Consider the following 21,003-nt stretch of genomic DNA (forward strand, 5'->3'; position numbering starts at 1 on the left):
ATTATGATAAACCAAAGTAACCTGGTTTTGGGTCATTCATACACTGACTCACTGCCTCTTGACTTCCGACCTCCAAACACTTATTGCATTATTAAGAATGTACAATTCAGACAAAGGTACACGTTCAACAAATCTAAGAGTTCTGTGGTGGGATATACATTTGCCCTTACATGCCAACAGAGCCTCAGCTTACAATTTTTCATTGCAAGTGTGCCTAACCTGTGAAGACAAATATGTGGCACCATTTTTTTTGCATAAAGAGTGTACGCTTTGCTTGGGGAACAATGGGATGTTTACCCTTGGTCCATTCTTTTTGAGCCGGTGTGCCATGTGTCCAGTTATTCATATGCATACATTCGTAGGCATGAAAAACAAATTCAACATCACCTGACAGATACATGTGCACACACACAAACACACACCGTACGCATACACGGTAAGGTTTGAACAGAACATCTAAAATTGCACCGCTGACAAGACTGTGTTGCGGTGCCCTTGACTAACAATGACAAATGGATGCAATATGCAAAGTCTGAGCAAGTTGCTTTTGGGGTACAAAACAGGAAAAAGATTGCTCCAGGTACCATTATGGGATGCGTTTGCTCTCCTGCGCCCGAGCTGAGGTGAGCCGAGCTGATGTTAATGGCATGTGTCAAGATCAAGAAGTATGCGGGAGAGTGTGTGTGTGTGATATGCGTTCATGGAGGTGAGAGAGAGAGAGAGAGAGAGAGAGAGAGAGAGAGAGAGAGAGAGAGAGAGAACTAATATAGTGTTTTAATTCAGTGCATGAACCAGTCAAAGATTTTCTAAATGATAACACTGCAAAAATGCTAAATCTTACTAGTCAAAATATCTTATAACAGTTAATATATGATACAATCACTTAACAAATAACATTCCAGTAAGATATACAGACTTGTTTTTTGATAATGCATCTTGAATATCTAATTAAGTGAAAAAAATACAAATTTTGAACGTTACAGGCTTATGACACACAACACTTCCTAATACAGGTCAAAATTAGTTTTAGCAGCTAAATGAAATGCCGAAATATTACATCTTATTTCAACAAATCTTATGAAGCAAATTTTCACTTTTTTTTTTAACATGAGACTCGCATAAACACCTTGTATTCATGGTTTATTTTATTTATTTTTTTTACTTAATTCGAAGTGGCCTTTTTTCCAATGTACCATAAACATTGAACGGAGATGAAAAATGTGAGTGAAACCAAAAAGGTTCCAACAATTTACATGAATTTAAATAAGTCAGAAAACTAAAAGGTGAGTGTTCAGTAGCTCAGAAGACTGCGCAGAAAGAAAAAACGAAGTACTGAAATTTACAAAACTGTACAAGTTAAAGGAGGATCTTAAACAACCTTGTCTCTGCATGCGAGTTTGAGAGTGCATTTGGGTCGTACGTGTGGTTCTATGTCTGTGTTCTTGTACACACTCCTGCTTAAAACCACGTCTGTGTGTCTCTGTATCCATGTAATTGTGTCTGTACGTGCGTACACGAGTGTGTGCATGTGCGTACCTGTGTGCTACAGCACCACCGTGGTGGCAGTGTGTATCCATCATGATAAACCGGCAGACTCGGCGACTGTCACATGCAATCACACTTCACTACGGTTCGCAGGACTTCAAAGTGAAAATGAATGGTAGTTCATCGACATGAAGACTTCATATATCTTCGTCTTTTTTTTTTTTGCTTTTGCTTTTCCTCTTTTTTTTTTGGAGGAGACTTCTCCCAGCCCCCTTTTGTTGTGAGGATCACTTGTGTTTTTGTCACCGTCTGAAATGCATGGTGGGACACATGGGTATTGAAGAAAAAAAAGAAAAAACGAATCCATCCATCATTTTCTATCAGTGAATTTAAAATGGATAACTCTCAGGTTTCCACTTAAATCCGACAGTTTGCATTGAAACGCTTTTCAGGAATTGAGCTTTCCCAATATTTCCACAGTTCACAATTAAGACTACATTTACATGTGGGATAGAGAATGTATGAGGGAAGTTGTGGTGGATTTAAAGCTGCATTCAGGCTTTGTGTGACCACTAGAGAGCACAAAATGAGTCACGATAAGATATATCACTGAATCAAGTTCTTTTGGCTCATGTTTTAGCAAACAGAAACAGAGAAACATGGGCATCCCTATGTATTACCACCTGTCGTTTTTTAATTAACTCACATTTTAGTCTTGCTTTATTCTTTTTGTGTCTCTGTGGCTTGTGAGATACTTGACTATTAATGTAAAACTGGCTTTTGTGAGGGTGGCTGCTTATGATTTAAAAAGAAAAACAGGTTTGTGTTTTGGTTTAACAGTAGGGTGAAAGGGCTGAATTTTCGACTGTTGTTTTTGACTACGACAGGCACAAAAATAAAAACACTTTCAGATTGCAGGAAGTCATTTGATTAGATGTCAATATAAGAAATACATTTAAAAATAACTTCAATATTTCCAAAAGAAAAGGGCCCTATTGAATATCAATTAAGTGTAATAATGTTGACATGATCAAATTATAAATCAAATAAATGCCTTAATGGCAATGCGGATAATTACAGTGGCCGGCCTTTTAAGATTGAAAAGTCTACAAGGCATTACGCTTTAATTGAACATGGCAAGTGTTAAATGTGATAATCAGCAAATTTGTAACCACTAGAAAGTCAAATGAGCCATAACAAACGCCAGTGCTGCAGCTGCTTGCACCACGGCAAGGCTTGCCTTTAATCTAGTAATGACTCTGAAATGACACTGTGCTTTAAAAAACTGTGGAGATGAGGCTATAGGTCTCTCTCCCTCCCTCCCTCCCTCCCTCTCTCTGTGCCCTGGCCCAGGCCCTGCTCTCACTCTCCAAGCTGTTTGATTGGCACATGCTTTCACTTAATGAGGGATAATTACTAAGGAAAACAAGTGGGAGACCACATCTGCTCAGTGTAAAAAGAAGTCCAGGCCTGGCGCAATCTGTCAGATGGGGCTTTCAGGTTGTGTGTGTGAATGTTTAACCCACCTACAGCTGCCTCCCAGTCCAACACAAAACCCAACAGGACCCTCCCTCTGCCCCGTCCCGACAAGAAGCAGATTAATAGGAATCAGCATGTGGCTGTAAACACTCACAGGGAAGAGTGTATATGTATGTGCGCTGACCCGCATGGGAAATGACCCACGGGGTGTCTGTCGGGGACAAGCCAGGGGCCACAGCAGGAAGGGCAAGAGGCCAGTGGAGACGATCAACATCAACATCCCAATCAGTGTCCTGCTGCCCGAGCTGTTGTTCCCCAGCTCCCATCGCCACTGTTTTGTTTACTTTCACACAATGCTGTAATGTGTAATGGTAGCAAAATACACAGGTAGCCGTCCTGCTCCCCCGACACCTCCGAACACTGCCAATAAATCATCTCTGCATGGGATTTACATTGTGCTAAACGGTCTCTTAATGATCTGCCCATGTTTACAGGAATTTATCTTGATTGTTGTCTGACGGTAGTGCCGTAAATCAAAGTTTTAAAGGGGGGGGGGGCCAGTTTAAATGGAGTTACTGTCAAAAAATGAATTGTTTGACTGGTAAAATTACAATTTATTGCATTCTCAAAAAGATGTTCATTTAAAAAGATGTGTGTGTCTGTGTGTGTTTCAACACTCAACACATCAGGATTTAGTTCGGTCGTGATATACTGTACACTCGTCAATTGTTTGGCAAACAACGGTTAATCAGGATTTATTGTGACTATTCTATAGGTGAGGTCCTTAGCTTAACTTATGCTTGGAGCTCTTGACAGCTGCCTCTCAACAAAGGATGATATTTCACATCTTGCCCCACTTAACCTCTCCAACGTTCCACCTTTTTATTCATAAATGAGTATAGAAGTCATTCAGACTACAATATTATCTCACTTATTTATGCCGGCTTACCAAAGTATTATCATAGTGACTAAATACCAAATCAACCTGTCTGACAGTTTTTGACAATATACATTTATAAATGTACACTAACAACAATAAAGTCATAATTAAGTTTAAATGAAGTGTTAAAATTCATTAAATAAATAGTAAGTTGTCTCAAGTATTTTTGGTATAAACCATATAATATCAATTTAATCACTGGTAGATTTGATGATTAAAAAAAAAATCATTAAAAATGAGTAATAGGATTCAGGAACAGTAGACCTTCACTTAATGGGGATCAATTCAGCTGCTTCGTGTGTTTAGTTAAACTATACCTCTCTCATGTTATTGAACTCATTCGTAATCTATCATGATAAAAAGCTGCAAAACAAAATCACATTTTCCATCTATTGAAATGATCTAGAGAAGAGAGGCAGCAGCGTTTATTTGCTCCTGCAGCAAAAAAAGAAAATGGCTCTCATGTAAACTTGAACTGATATTTGACAGCCTTTTAACCTCCCGACACCCTCAACCCCCTCCTCCACCCCATCCAACCACCTCCCTGCCACCCACCCACGAGAAGAACAACAGGGTTTTTGCTTTCTTGCCCTGTGCTGACCCAGTTCTCACTAATTACCCACAAAGTATACATCAAAGCCGGGCAAATCTACAGATCTGCTGCAACGTGGCAGGGTAAGGGAAACCAGGACTATCCCTAAGCTAGCCCCCCACCAGCCATCACTGATATATGTGTGTGTGAGCTGTGTGTGCACACATGTGAAGTGGTGTCAGCCGATACAAAAGGCAAGGCGGTGAACTTATAAATAGAACGGTCATTGTTTCGACGTGGGTAATTTCGGGTGTCGCAGTGTGTTCCTGTGTGGGTTGCACAAGCGAGAGGAAGGGATGAGAAAAAGTGAGGTCATGAAGTTGGGAGTCAGCTGATGGGATAACACGCCCGCTGACATGCAAACATAATGTCATAGAAACAAACACGTATCACTAACTAAATCAAAGCATGGAGGAAAATACAAACAAAAGAGTGCAAAAAGTAGGCAATTGACAGTACACACTCTCTCTCTCTCTCTCCTTTTCTCTCTCGTCCACACACACACACTCTCTCGCACACACAGAAGTGCAGACATACAGGTATGGTAGGGAAGGGGCAAAGGGGATGGTTTGCTTTCTTATGACACAGCCTATTACAAAATTGAGCTGGCAGGTAATTCTAAGGCAAATAAATGCCAGCAGGTTTAACACAAGGAGAGGTCTTAGGGGTGCCGGCGTGAGCAATGACAGGAATTCTCTCGCCTCTTTTGACAGGAAGCCTATTATTCTCACCGCTTTATTTACCCAGGCCAGTTTTTAAAAACTGATCTCTCTGATAGTATTTCACCCCCCCCCCCCCCCCCCACCCAAAACAAATCTGTCCTTTCACTTCTGAATAACAGGCCCTACTTGCTCACTTTTGCTTGTCCGTGTCTTCACTCTCAGACTTAATATTTACAGTGGAAGAGATTATAGTTTGATATTCTTTAACAGCTTCTTTCATTGACTTCTTTTCGGTTAGATTTAAGGGTACTTTGGTGACCATTTTTACGAGGGTTTTCCGTACAAAAACCTTGATGCTAATATCTTGGATTAAGCCAAAATCAAGTTTGTACGAAAATCATCCCTTCAAGTAGGTGAACATACAGCATTATGAAATGTTCAACAGAGCTCTAATATTAATGCTGCTCAAACTTAAAAAAAAAAAAAATAGAAATACAGCAAAAGATGAAAAGAGACAAAAAGGAAAAAAAATGAGTACAAGTTGAGACAAAACACACTATAAATATACTACTTAAAAAATCGGTGCTACATCCTCATTATGAGTGCCATCTTAGAGAAGCGTGGTGGGAGTCAGTGCTGACCTTGGTATCCCGTTTGAATATTGTTTTAATGCCGCGGCTGGTAATTGAAGATGCAACGCAAACAGTGGACTCTTTTTCAAAGGGAAAGTTATTTTCCCAGGCAATGGGAATGCAAACAATCATGTCGTGCATTTATTTGTTTGTTTTTCAACCCCACCTCATAATTATCCAAGACACTAATTAAAATGTGGATTTATAAATAAATCTCCATGATTTTACCTATGACTACATTAACTTAAAAGTTTTCATCATCCTTGTGCAGTTTTTGTTTTATTTATTATTTTTAAATAATAAAGTTTTTGTCCTTAAGCATTATTTGAAATCCTTTTTTTAAATTGTGTATTTTAAAATATATAAAATACAAAATAAATTGTGTCGTATGAGAAAGCATAAATTATAAGTTAATTTAGTGCTGTATTTTTTAATTTAGAAAAACTAAAAACTACTCAGAAGTAACTATTAGTATATCAAGCATATATACTGGGAAAATATAAACCATTGTGTATATAGTATATAAATAAAGTATTTCATTCCCAAGTGTAATTTTGTCAGTCAAGTGTTGAACATTCTTACTATGTCCCATTGATCAATTTATCAGAGTATTCGTCAACATGAAGTATGTCAACAGAGGCCAGCTAAAATGTGTCTTTGCCATCCAGAATCGCTTACTGTCCCAGTACATGCAGTAAACTCCACTCCACTAGTAAAGATGGACGTTGTTTTAAATTGCGTAATGTGAGACACAGCCCACTCTGAATGAGAATGTCGTGGGAATATGGTTCCTGCTTTCTCAAACAATCCAAAATGAAAAACATTTCCCTCCATAACCTGAGCGATGAGAGGTTTGCCATGTGGTGTGCGTGTGTATGCTCCTGCACGTGTCCCTCCCTGTATTCGGATGTATACATGTTCAGTGTGTGAGTAGGCGGCAAGGACCGGGTAACAACCAAGGTTATTAAATCAATAAGGTTTGCTGATATATGAAAAATAACCTTACTTAAAAGTCAAACCCCTCAAATTTGACATCAAAATGATATTCCTTATACGTCTGTGAACAATGTTGGACAACATTCAATCCAAAATTCACGAATCTAATTTTCCCTTATTTTAATATCAGCTAATAATAATTCAACATTAAAACATGCACATAATGTGTTTTTTTGCATGTCTTTCTTTCATTTTGTTGTTTCATTATATTTTTTGTTCATCTCTTGTTTACTGGCAATAAGCACAGCACTGCCACTTGTTTAAAGCAGTTAGTTACCCTAAAATAATTCATAAAAAATAGGAAGAAAAAAACATGTATACATAACATTGCTCTTTTTGTCCATGATGGTCAAAAAGGTATTTCATTGGCTTTTTTAGGAAGCCTTGTCATTTCTGAGCATTAAATAAATGACAAAAAAAAGATCAGCCAATGCATCTCATTTATTAAGTATTATTATGAATCGGGTGGTCCTTAGATACAACATGGTGTAGCAGGAAAGAAGAAATAGGGAGGTGAAGCAGGAAAGGAAAAATAAGAGTTTGAATGGGCCGGTTATGCAGGTCCAGGTGAGTGGACTTGAGATGACTGACTGAGAAACTGGAATCAAGTTATTTTGTTTTTGTTTCTTCTGCCAGATATTAAAATAACTTCGAACTCCTTGGTCTGCAGGGGGTTGTGGGTAGTGGTGACAAGTGGTTACACACACTATTCACACGCACACACAGTTACAATACTTATAAGGGCATTACATTAAAATAATTCAAGATGGTCTTCACCAGATTGCAGAAGTACAGGATCACACACGCACAGACACAAACCCCACCATCCCCTGGAGGCTTTTGGCTGATGCTCAGCACAAGTCGGCCAAAACCTCTTTTCATCCACTGGTTTATTCTCTACTTCTGCACTCTGCATTTGTTTAATTACTTTCCTGGCCTATATATCAGAAAATGCTCTCTAATTCTATATTGACAGTATGGGGTTATTGTGCAATAAAAGGTGGAAATTATAATTTGTAGAGGGGAATATTTCTGATGCGCCAGCTTTTTAGGACGTATGAACCACACTGCTATAAAACAACAACAAATTCAAATCACACCTGATTAATATGCGCCAATGTCAGGCAAAACAGAGACCCCACTATAGATCCACTTACATGTGATTTATTTAGTTTTCTAGATCAACAGCATGGATGGAGATGGCTTTACTCTGGCTTTTACAAGAGCCTCAAAAATGCAGGTTGACTCAAGGTAATATTAAGGGCACACTTTCTGCCACTTATGGTATATAGGAAAGTTTTCACTCTTGCCTACCACCTGTTAAGGCCTAAATACCTAAATAAGAGCTCCCCGTAAAAATGATCTGGCCTCAGATATTTTGTTATTTTTACTCTATTTGCAAAAATCACGGCAGTATAAAAAAATCCCACATCTGGACAAATCACTGACCGGTTCTTACACGTACAAATCTTAAAAAAATAGAGACATGTCGTTAGTAGTTGTAAATGTATCATTAGCATAAGTGAGCACCAACAAAAATGTAATTTAAGGGTGGCAAGCAGAGAAAAGTGTGTGGGATATAAACATGAGATAATGTGTCTCATGGGACACTTGTCCTTTCACTCTTATTCATTGTGTCTTTTATGGGGGTAGGTTTTCTTTAAGACAAGTACTGTAAGTTTTTTTATGAATACAGTTGATAATATTGATAATATTGCAGTTACTGTGTCATGTGGTCCTCTAACTGAAACGTGAGCTGTGATTTGTATGTGTATGTGAATATAGCCCGCTTTTCTTTTACATGGCCGTTTACCTGGCAAAGGCCTTGCTGTTTGAAATGTTTGTTGAGTTCAATGTGCAGACCACCTCTGTGTTTAGCTCTGCAAGGGCAAGATAATTCTTTAACAACTGAAATGGGTCTGAGCGTGGTCTAATGTCAAGTATATTACTGGGCTGTAGTTTATATTACACTGACGAAACAAGCCTTTCCTTATCTGGCTTGAGCTCGACTGGGAATAGAACCACTGACTCCCATAGTACGAAAACAATTTTGTAGTATCTGAGCTACAGGACCGAGAAAAAAGAAAAATCACCCCTTCTCAAACAATAACTTCTGATGCTGTAAAAGCATTGCTTACTCACACAACAAATCTCCCATATGGCAAAAATCAATAAACAGAGCAACACTGTATTGATCACATCTATATCGTGGATACACTCTGATGTCATGCTCCACTAGCCAAGTGTGTGAGTGTGTGTTTATGGAAGATGGGGGTTCTGCATTTGTTTCAGTGGAAAACAATGAAACATCATTTTGAAGCCTTAAGTTAAATCTATGCCTCAAGTAGAAGGCTACTTTTACAGACATTTTTTTTGCATTATTGGGTGTCTATGGCTTTGGATGGTCTGATGTGAACCAGTGCATTATTTGTGTACCCACTTTCAACTTATGACAACAGATACATTGATGGAAATAAAAATAAAGCACGGACAAACTGTCATGCAAATGAAAAAAAACTGTATATTTTAAGAGAGAGATTTTCGAATGGAGCGTTAAATAGTTGTACCAATTGACAAATAGTGCTTGTTTATTGTAAACCTGAAAGAAAGCCGTCCTTTCACAGCGTGCTTATTAAAATAGTGTTACAGCTTTAAGCTGGTGACACCAGAAAGTGATGTCAACACTGTGTACCATTTTCTTTTGAAATTCTGAATTACTAAACGAATATATAATTACGGCATTCTTCATAGATATATGCAGGTTCTTTCCTAAAGTCAGATTTAACCCTGAGTGAAATGATGAATTTCACTTCTAAAGCTTTACTGAATGCCTGTAAAATCTCATTACCACTCGCCAGCCTGTTCATTTCATAAGAAATACAAAAACATCATTGTCATCTGTTCCTGTGATATAAAAGACCTTAATGCGATATGAATGAAGCTCAGCTTAATTCTCCCGTTGATTTCTCTATATTTCCACACTGTAATGACAAGGCACAGGGTTGCCCTCCACAGGAAGAAAACTGACATAACAGCAATAAAAGGGTACATTCTTAACAAATGCCTCGCCTGCAAAGCTACCAAAACACAGGGACTCACTTGCACTCTCAACAACTTGCGGAGGACGAACGTTACCCTAACATTTTCTTTCTGACTCTCTTACTTCCCTCACCTCTCTACTTTGAATTCTCCCTCTCCTCTTTTTTCTTTTCCCCACCACCTCCCGCTGCAGCTCAAAGTTATTGATAGTTTAAAGTTATGGGCTAATAATAAGATGGACACTGCATGGCCAGGAGCCTATTATACCCAGGTAATGGATAGTGCAGGGGTTTTGAATGACATTGCCCAGAGATTGGATGACGAAGGGTGGAGCGATTTATGGGCCACCCAAAGAGCCCCCCGTCCCTCTTCCCTCCCACACGCACACACAGCACCCCATGCTATTTATCTCTAGCTTGATAAGGAAGCAGATGAGGCATGCCTGTATTTATGGTGAAGACGTTCATAAAAACTACTGGCTCAGAGTAAAAAGTTAGAATCGACTCAGAGGAACAGCATATCAACTCAAAACTCTATATGCACCTCTTTCATATTGTCCAATGCAAACTACATGAATACAGTTTGACATTACTGCCATTACTGTATTATGATTTTTCGACCATTGGGCTTTTGAAGTATTTCTGTAACTCACTAATTTCAACAATGTATGGATGTTGAAGAAAACAATATTTGACTTCTTCCTAAAAAAACAAAGTGTCTTTTGACTTCTTAATGTAACTGCATTCTAGTGCCTCCACACGGCTCTCAACATGGCGTCGGCTAAGCCGAAAAACAGCATGCCGCTGTCATTGGTCGGGACAGCGTTATCAGCTGTAATCGCCATATAAGAGCAGTGCAGAGCTGCGTCCATGAGCTAGCCAGTGGGGCACACTCACATGCACTAACAGGCACGCACGGCCAGCCCGGCTACGCAATAACAGCATCGAGAAGTTCTGATTACACACAGAGGGAAAGCAACTTCATTCTCTGGGCAGGTAGATTACTCCACTATTTTGCAAATAGTTGTTTGTGTTGTTTTATATTTATTCCGTGAATATCATAAAGAGAACCTTTAAAAATAACAGCTTCTCTCTTAAACTGCAGGAACTACCGATGCAAATAAAGTGTCCGACAATGATCAGCAGACTTGCTAAGAAAAAAAAGCAAGCATGCTCTGTTGTCTTCATGTTTCGTCAATGCCGAAGATTTAACAACTTAAACAACTTTTGTATATAAGTGGTGATGAAGTTTAACATATATACGCGTATTTCCTGGATGCTAGTACATAGAAACTGAGCATCATCGGCCATCAGTTACTGGAACACAAGGACAAATCAAAAGCCCTGGTTGCTGAGGTCAGTGCAGCAGAGATGCATTTATGCCATGTCTACAGTATATTTGCTGAAAACGGCCGGCTCAGGTCTCTATTGAGAAAAATAACAACAAAAGCAGAGACACTTCAGACAGTGCTGTGAGGATGGAGGGCAAAGAGGAGCGGGAAGGGCATGAGGGAGTGCAATGAAAAAGGCTTGTCAACATTATCTGTTTTATTGATTTAACAGTAAAGGCTTGCCGCTTAAGCTTTATGTTGCTTTGGCTGGCCCCATTGAAAATACAACAGCTGCAAATAAAAAACGATTTCCTAAAAAACTTGAGCATTTTTATTTTTTATTTTTATCTCCTGCCTACCAGCTCAGGTTTTGCATGCATTATTGTTAAGGTTTCACACATTTCATCATCTTTATGAGTAGCCATGAAGTTGGGACAATGTTCAACTCTGCTCTCTCTCTCTGAAAGGAATCAATAGCATTAAAGAGGGCAAGACTGTCCTCTATATGACAACGGTGGTCTATTGTAATGCAGAGTCTAATTAACATATTAAGGGAAAAAAACATTCCAACAACACTATGAGATTACAGTCACGGTTACTAGGCAGCATGCTAACATGCTCAAAATGATAATGCTAGCATGTTGATGTTTAGTTGCTGTAATGTTTATCATATTACCGGTAATTGAATGTGTTAGCATTCTAGTATTTGCTGTTAGCACTAACCAAAAAGTAGGGATGTAACCAGATGATGGCACTAGATGGAAGGTTACAGCATCAATATTTTTACAATTCATCCTCTGGGAACCATGAAAGTCTGTGTTAAATGTCAGTGCAATATATCTGATAGTTGTGAAGACATTCATTTAAACGTAATGTAAACGTCATTGTGGCACTGAGGGGAAAGTCATGGGATCACCACATTCAGTGGGATCCTGAGAGGGCATTAATCTCTGTACCAGATTTCACAGCAATGGCAATACTCCTTTCCTGCACAGGTTTTCTCATGGGCGAATTATGAGACAATTGGCCCCTGGACGTGCAAAAGGCCCCACTACCTTTCCCACATAGAAGCAAAACACGCTGACTTTTCTGGTTGTTTTGCATCTTTTTGTCTCTTTAAGTCTCTTGCTGGTTGGTACATGTCTGTGACATTTTGTAGGTGAAGGCCAGTGGGGGTCCTGGAACCTGTGCCCTGTGCCTGTGCCCTGCAGGCCCGATCAGTAATCCATGGATTTTCTGATCAATGCAAAAGATTAAAAAGCAAACATGGACAGCACAGACTTTCAAGCACTTTTCAGTGTAAAAGCTGTTAAACAATATGAGCTGAGAAGTATATTAAAATCTATTTTGATTATACTTTCTTTTTCTTATTTGGCATGGTGTCTGGTAGATTCTTTCATGGGAAAAATCCTGAATGCATGTGGATTTTTATTTTACATTACCATTTAGTTTGAAAAGGGATCTTGTGTAGTTGTAACTAGAAGCCATTATGTCACTATCAATGCTGAACAGGCAAAGAAAAGAAATGTCTTAGCTAAATTAAATCAAAAGGGGAATGTCACAGTCCTGCCCACACCATTTGAATTAGTGAACGGAAACACAGCCAGAGCACAGCAATGAGCACTTAAGCTCAAAATGTATTGAAATTCCCCCAGAACAGACAGGATCTTGAGGATTGCCACTACGAGTGTCACTACACCCCATGCAGACTAGAGAGCAGCGAGGTCAACAGAGTGTGTCACTGGAGCAGCTTGGTGCCTGGCACTGTGTCCTGACCTGTTGAGGCCTAAAGACACATTATGTAGCTCTATTATGCCGGAGCAGCTGGTTAGGCCTCCTACAGCTACCCGAAAACCCAGTCAACACACTCACAAAACACATTAGGTTTTTTTGTTGTTGTTGAGGAAATTATCTGCATTTTCTTGCCCTGCGCATCGTGCATGACCAAAGGATGGAATAAGCAATATGCAATGATATGCAAAAGAGGAAGCACAAGGCAAGATGTTCGTATTTTCTTAAAACAGGGTCGTTAATGTTGTCCTGAGAAGAGATATTTCAGGACCGGGTCTTAAAACGAAGCCACAGTTGCGCCTTCAACATCTCTCTAACATGTTTGAAAAAAAGCGGTGCTTGTTGAAGACAATAACTTACTATTAAACCAAAAGAGTCAAACAGGCTGTCAGAAAGACAGATTAACAGACAGGTAGGTAAGAAAATAGGCAAAGAGAAAAAATCGCTGACAGACAGGCGGCAGACAGAATGCATGAAACAGAATAGAAATCCATATGACGTGTTAACATGTGAAGTCGTATAATAAGCGCCCAGAAAATCTTTCAGTATTAATTACTGTCGACATGGAAAAAATATAATTAGATATGAGGGGGGAAACAGAAACTATTTATGGCAACCAAGGGGCCTTGCTTAATGATCGGGCTGCAGCTAAAACCTCTATTGATTTCCTCGTTAAATATACAGCTCAATTAAAGATACAGCTGATTAAAAGACGAGTACAAATCGCAGTGGCGGATCTGGACTGCCTGCCGCAGTCAGAGAATTACATGATTTCATCCTCACCTCCTCCTCCATCACTGCAGTGCGGGGGGGAAATAGGCTACAGAGGTATTGTTCTTTTTCCATGTGAAAACCAATATTTCACAAAGCTGTGACCATTTTCAAATGGAGATATGATGCCCACAGGTATATTACTTGTGGCAGAATTTGTTAGAATTTTTATATGTACTATCTATCTACAGAGGGCCTAGAAATATTAATTTCTCAAAACTTTTGAAAAAACAAAACCCGTTGAATTTGAGCACTAAAAGCAGAAAACCAACGCTGATGAGCCACAAACAACAACAATGATGCTGACCTCTGAATACATAGAGAAAAAATAATTAAACAAACAATGCAAATCAACTTTCCTTGTTAAAACGAAGCACCTGCTTAACACAAGCCAGACCAAGGCTCTTTTCCCCCCCTCTCTACTTCAGCCTTGTCACCGACAAATAAAAACCTTGACAGTCTGTGTGCCCTCACCACGAGAGAAGGGAAGAATTACAATGTATAATGGAAAACCTTTCTGTTCCTCATTGAAGAAAAATAAAGCAGTTTACCGTTTATAAACTGTTGGGAGTATATTTGAAGTTGCTCACAAGTTTTAGCTGTGGCATTATTTAGTCTTATATTTACAGATGAATGGCTGATGAATTGAAGTTGTATTTTTGTTACCAACAGTGCTCCATCTGAGAGTGAGTGATGCATGCCTGGATTCAGGTAATTCAAAAGCCCAGTCAGTCATTTTTGACGTCAGAAGTATATTCATATTTGTAAAATATGTAATCCTGCTATTCTAGTTTCCTTATTGTTAGTACATGTATTGGAATAAATCAATAATAATGTTCCAATCATGCATTTAAGGAATTCTAGTATTGAGGCAACCCTTATGTTTACATTTGGATCACAGGCTAGCGACCGACAATTGGCTGCCCGCGGGCCACATACGGCCTGCCAAAGCTTTCCATCTGGCTCGCAGAGTAATAATGAAATCCCCGCGACCGCTGCAGGTGCAGCCTTTGAGCTCTCAGGAGAGTCTGTTTGTGCCTACAACTTGCACGTGTAGAACAGAAATTCTTGAGGGCGAGTTTAACCAGGAGAGTGTTCGCAGCTAACACCAGTTGTTGCCAGCTGTAGCATGCCAGTTGGCTTAGCCCGGTCAGCCAAGCTCAACTGACGATTTGTGTCAAACTGTATTCCGACACTGTCCAACTGAAGTCAGGTCTATCTGTGGATACACTTTCAAAAACATTTAATTTAAGACGGCATCACCCGAATGTGTCGATTAGCAGAACAAAACTAAAAAAGACAACACCCTCTCTCTACAGTATTCAGGCAGCCTCCCACTGCAGATTCACATCGTGCCAAAGCAATAACTAATGCTATAAGAGAGTTTATTGCCGCATATATGCTACTACACTCGATCATAGACAATACCGAATGGAAACTTATGGTCAAAGTGCTTGAGCCCTGCTACAATGTGCATTCATGTGTGCACTCTAGTAAGTCTGTTGTGCCTGCCCAATAAAAATTACTGCAAGCTGCAGTTCAGGAATTATAGGACTGCATTCTGCTATAATGTTTCTGTAATTACAGAATTGAACCATTGCTCCTCAGTGAATTGCCTCCTTGGCGGAGGTCTGAGAACATTTTCTAGTAATCATTATGGATATCCCATGTCTTTTAGGAATCTGTTCACATTGATAAAAGCAAAAACCAAAATGTCAATACTTTATATGACAAGCTTAAATAATTTCGCCTTCACATGACCAGTAAGGTTTATTGTCTTTAAAGAGGTTTTAAAACCTTTTTGTAAAACCTCACGGGCACAGAACTTCCTAAATAATGGAAAATGTAATTTTTCATTCAAAGATGGCTGTTGTGTATGTGTGTGTGTGTGTGTGTGTGTGTACCTGCAGGGAGTTGAGGAGGATGAAGATGTAGGCCATACCAATGGAGAAAGGCACCAAGACACCACACAGCCAAGTCAATCCGAGGATGGGCAGCAACACCAGCACTGCTTTCACTGCTGCCCTGTGCTCACACGCACAGACGCACCAACACACACACAATCACAGCACAATAATGTTAGCGTACACAAATACATATGGCCAACACACAAACATAACATTATTATCAACCACACACCACACAGACTCTGAATTGGTTGGCTGAGCTGAACTTTCACCACACCAGATGAAATTAATTTAAATATTCCCTAAAAATTGTACTTCCTCCCTGATCGTCCTGAGCTCAATTCTGTGTTTCTCAACTTTTCAGTTTTTTTGGACAAAACTGAGCGGCTTTGGCAGGCTGGTTGTTCCATATACAACACTGTGTGGCTGGAAAAGCTCATGGGGTGACAACTTCCCACCTTAAATCCACCTTAATTCTGTTTAGAGTTGAATTATCTTCCCGCTCAGGTGACCGCCAAACCGCACCAGCTGTGTGTGTGTTCGTGTGTGTGTGACATGGCGGGCGGCAAGCCCCAGTTTATTCTGCGGAGGAATGTGTTTGAGTTTCCGAGAGAGCTGCCACCCAGGGGTGCCAATGGTTCAAGGCCTGCTTTGAGAAGCTTCATAAAGCACCTACTGTGAGCCCCGGTGGGCTGAGGTAGTGAACGAATATATACACTTTAACACGATTTTCACCGATAGGATCATATACAAGCCTGCCGGGGGAAATGTACTGGATCACTTACAGCAGAGTTTCACCCCGATGAGTTAACACCAGTGCCAAAACAGAAACACATTAGCAAAGACAGCAGTCATAGGGCTCAACAATATATTGTTTTTGCAATAACATTGCAATGCAATAGTCACAAAGAACACAATGTAACACGGTATGTTTAGCTAAACTAGTAAAGTCAACTTTTCATGAGTAATCCTACAGCCAATCTGATAAATAGCACGCGGTCGTTTAGTCTGTTGAATTGCATTTTACAAACTGGTCTGCCTGTACTTCAAATGACCAATCACAATCCTCCTCCATAATTCAACGGACAGAAATAGAACAAATGAAACAAGCGTATTGTGTGGATTTTTATGTCGTCGATTAAAATGTATTTCATTGTAGATAGCAAAACCGAAAATACTGCAGTTTAATAGATATTTATTTTTTCACTATCATGTTTTTTTATAATGTCATTCATCTGCTTTGTTTATATTGTTATTGTTTTTCTGTTTTTACCATGTAAAGTGCCTTTGAGTACTTTTTAAAGCGCTACATAAATAACATGTATTATTATGATTATTATTAACAAACATGAATTATCAACTCTATTGATGCAAGGTTTCAGATATAATAATAATAAAAAAGAAAGGTAAAATACTGGCCCAACATATCAGAGAACTCATATCTGAATTATTTCTGTATCTTATCATCACTGAATAATACCAAAACAGTAAGTTCTGATATTTTGATAAATGAGGTTTTCTGTTCTAAAATGACAAATCCAATATAAAATCTTCCAGCTGCTTTTTTGTTTTGACGCCCCCTGTCTACAGCTTGTCTGCTCCAAGGCCTGTGGCCCGGGTGAATAACCTTAAAAAATGAAAAAAAGAGGACAAATAGGGCCACCTTGTGGTTCGTACCTGATTTGCTCATAGGCTTGATCCACAGGACTGGTGCCCATGGCCAACATGATGGACCTTCTCTTGGCTGTGGAGATGGTGATGATCACCACCCTAGTCAGTACCATGACGTTCACCTGGGGGGGAAAAAAGGAAGGATAAAGAAATGAGGGAGGCAAAGGCAAAATGACAGAGAGATAAGCAGATGTGAGGCATACTAAAATAAGAAGACAATACTGATCAAAACATATCTACGGGTCTGAGATTGTGGTCGAGGAAAGAGGAAAGAAATAGAGACACAAACTACAAACTACATAGTATACTTGTGTGGTATAAGAGTATCTTCTCATATAATTAAGAGCTTTAGTGCAAAGTGATCTGGAGACATTTAAGTTAATATGTGCTTGTTATTATCAATTTAGACGATATAATTGTGTATCGCAATATCTCGGTTTATGATTTAATCACGACATGATTCCATTGAAAGACGATACATTATCATACTGAATTATCGCCCGACATGGTATGATTAGGATTACATTCTCTGACCATGATGATGAAGATGACGGGCCCAGCAAAGCCCCAGATGACGCCATTCTGGACATTGAGCCAACAGTAGCTTTCGGCCGTGTATTTGCCTGAGGCTGATGCCAACGTGATGGTGACTATCAGCACTGGCAGACCTGGAGGGAGGGAGGGAGGGAGGGAGGGGCATAAAAGAAAAACAGAGAGAGAGGAGAATAAGGAGCGTATAAGAGAAAATGAAAGTACCAAGACATATATTATCAGGAAGAGGAAGGGATAGGAGCATAATGGAGAAGGGAGGAGAAAATGGAGACACATCAAAAGACCATTGTGACGCAAATGGTCACAAATCCTCAGTCAAAAATGTGTTATAGTTTCAGAAAAGTATTATCTTGTACTTCACACTAATATGGTGTATAAATTATATTCACATTGTCAGATTTATGTCAATACATAACACCACTGATCAATCAATCTGACTCTGTGTGGTCTTATGTTCATGAATTTATCAAATCCTATCCCTGGATCACAATATCCTTAACAATCACTGCACATGTGAAAAGGGATTTGGCTATGTATTGATAGCTGTTGTACCCCAGCCGATGAGATAGTAATACTTCATGTGACGATCTTCGCTGAGGTTGACAGCCACCACCTTGCTCCAGAGCAGCAGACCCTCCACCAGCATCCAGCTAAATGCTGCCATGAAGAAGAGATGGAGCAGTGCCGCCACAAGTGTACAAGCCACCTACAAACACACCAGCACAGGCATGCAGACAGATACACGTTGCATTTCAAGTATTCAGATCTGAGTGACACGCCTTAATAGTAAAAGTTAATTAAGTTCAATTTCCATGTCAGAAGAAACTAGTGTCATTTTTGGTAGTACATAAGAGGGAGAATTAGTTTATAGCTTTATATTACTCTGGACGTTAATTTGTTACGTTTTTTGTGAAAAATGTTCTCCCTCCAAAAATCTATTTGAAATCTGCATGGACACAGGGACGGTTGTGGAAACCAAAGGGAAGTTTAGCTGACCGACTGTACATTCTATAGAAATATGCATCTAGGATCTACTGGTGTATATAGCTACATTTTTCATAAACCAATATATGAAAAGTTTGAACTCAATTAGGTGGGTTCTGTCCGGAAAAAACACACAAACAAGAAATGTCAGAGGTTAAATAACTCTATGTTTTTAATAGATTGTTAAAGGGCAGCTCATGGCCGTGGAAGATGTATGAGGTGGCAAGTGGTCTAATGGTAAGAAAGACCATACAATACCTATAATATCGATTCAACCCCTACAGCTATTGTTATGCAACAATAATAATTCCTATTGAAGCATTCATTGCAAAACACTAACTCCCTCCAGACTAAGTCATTGTAAATAGCTCTGAATTGGCTTGAAACTATGTGTTGGAAACCTTGTTAAAATCTGAAAAATGACCTTCCTGATGATCAGTCAGCCTATGTACATATGAGACCACTTGATGAATTTCCAACAAGCGGCCACCAGCCTTCAGTGTTAAGCCCACCCTGACATGACCCAGGGTCAAAGAGCCAGGGGTCAAGCCAACTACAGGCCATCGGGTGACTACAGAGGGACTGCACCGTGTGTTCTAGCTGATGGAGACGACAATAGGATCCTGGATTTCAACTCTCATTAAAACACAGTTCTACAGGTTTCATTTAAATGTATCGGAAGGTAGACAATAGCTCAACAGCCATTTTAAACATCAGCTTGTACTGTAAATGCCATGAGTAGTGAAGTGGGTAAATCTTGGTTTTTATTACTAATTATATTGTAAAAAAAACTTCTAATGAACTTGCTTCCTTGTATCTAAATAAAATAGGTATCTTTTGATGCTCCCATTTTTTACTTCTCACTGACATCTATTTTTCATGCAAAGTTTGGCAGAATCCATCAGCGAACAATCAGCAAGTGAGTTTTGTCTTACTTGCCATCATTCCCCTTCATTTGTCTCCAGTCTGCCCTTTGGTCCACCAACATTAAAATCCTATGTATTGGTACATGAAATCAGATGCCTGTACCTTGTTGTGAATGGCTGAGCCGCTGCAGAGCAGAATCACCTGGGCACAGATCAGAGCGATGAAGAGGTTCTTATGGATGGACGTTCTGTCAGATCTGGGGATACTATGGACGCAAACAATGGAAAACTTCAAGTTTTTTGACAGATCTTGTCTTGAAATTAGATATGGTTAGAAGTGACAGTATATGTTACAACACAGAGATAACAAATGTTAACAAATAAATGGTACATTTAGTAGTCTAGTTATTTAAATTCTCTATGTATGTGACTAAAAATTATAATTGTTGAATATTTCCATTTAAGGTAACATAAGTGAAATGGACAGCTGGATCTGGTCTAGAGAGCTAAATGAACTGAAGAGCCTTTCATTACCTCCTGATTGGTTCAGCCTATTTAGACTAATTTCATATCTGAATAACTGCTTGTGACCACCATAATTTCATGGTGCGATTACGCATCCACCTATGGACATGTGCACCTCTACTTTGTCTGTGTGTGTGTGTGTGTTTGTAAGTACACAAATGCATGTACATAATACACCAGCATGTGTGTGTGTGAAATGCATGGTTGCACTCTCTGAGTCATAAATTGTCAGGGCAGCTCCTCTGCAGCTGATCGTGATCCCTCAGTGACCCTTATGTTAATTAACATCTGCAGAATGCCGCCATAAACCTTCAGAGTGGGCTCACATGTGGACCACAGTAATTACTGGATTAGCACTAGTCAATACTCACTGCAGCCTTAGGAACAGAGCTCGAGCAGTACAGTGCCAATAAGTTATCTCTCTCTGTTAAGTGTATGGGAAAGAGTGTCACATCAAACCCCATGAGAGTATGGAAGTCAACAGGGGAATGCTGACTTTGTCAATCTTGAAAACAGTACTGTGAACTTTTAACTGTTAATTCATGCAAACAATGTCACATTGTTTTAATTAATTATATGAGTTTAATTGATTTCTAGAGCTTCTTTACCCTGACAAAACAAAAATTCGTTGAAAATGCTGAACAATTGTTATGTTCCTCTCAAAGAAATAGTCCGATATAAATACTGAATATCGACCCAATTTATGAGTTATAAGTATCAAAAATGTTGTTCTCTCTTGCTTTTCAATACTTTTCTTATATTTAGTAATATTTAGTAATTA

At 39.3% G+C, this 21,003-nt stretch overlaps 1 protein-coding gene across 1 annotated transcript in view; it reads right to left on the reverse strand.

Moving 5' to 3' along the window:
- Positions 1-21,003, reverse strand: part of LOC142946406 (adhesion G protein-coupled receptor D2) — an 83,204-nt gene that overhangs the window by 51,815 nt on the left and 10,386 nt on the right. Inside the window, exons 15-19 of the mRNA XM_076087602.1 lie at positions 19,861-19,963; positions 18,400-18,553; positions 17,830-17,963; positions 17,302-17,417; positions 15,622-15,742 (exon numbers count right to left, since the gene is read on the reverse strand). Coding sequence (XP_075943717.1) covers positions 15,622-15,742; positions 17,302-17,417; positions 17,830-17,963; positions 18,400-18,553; positions 19,861-19,963 — 628 coding nt within the window. The remainder of the gene's footprint in view (positions 1-15,621; positions 15,743-17,301; positions 17,418-17,829; positions 17,964-18,399; positions 18,554-19,860; positions 19,964-21,003) is intronic.

This window comes from Anarhichas minor, unplaced genomic scaffold (assembly GCF_050575085.1).
Source record: "Anarhichas minor isolate MPS153535 unplaced genomic scaffold, ASM5057508v1 ptg000010l, whole genome shotgun sequence".
In the NCBI taxonomy this organism is placed as follows: domain Eukaryota; kingdom Metazoa; phylum Chordata; class Actinopteri; order Perciformes; family Anarhichadidae; genus Anarhichas; species Anarhichas minor.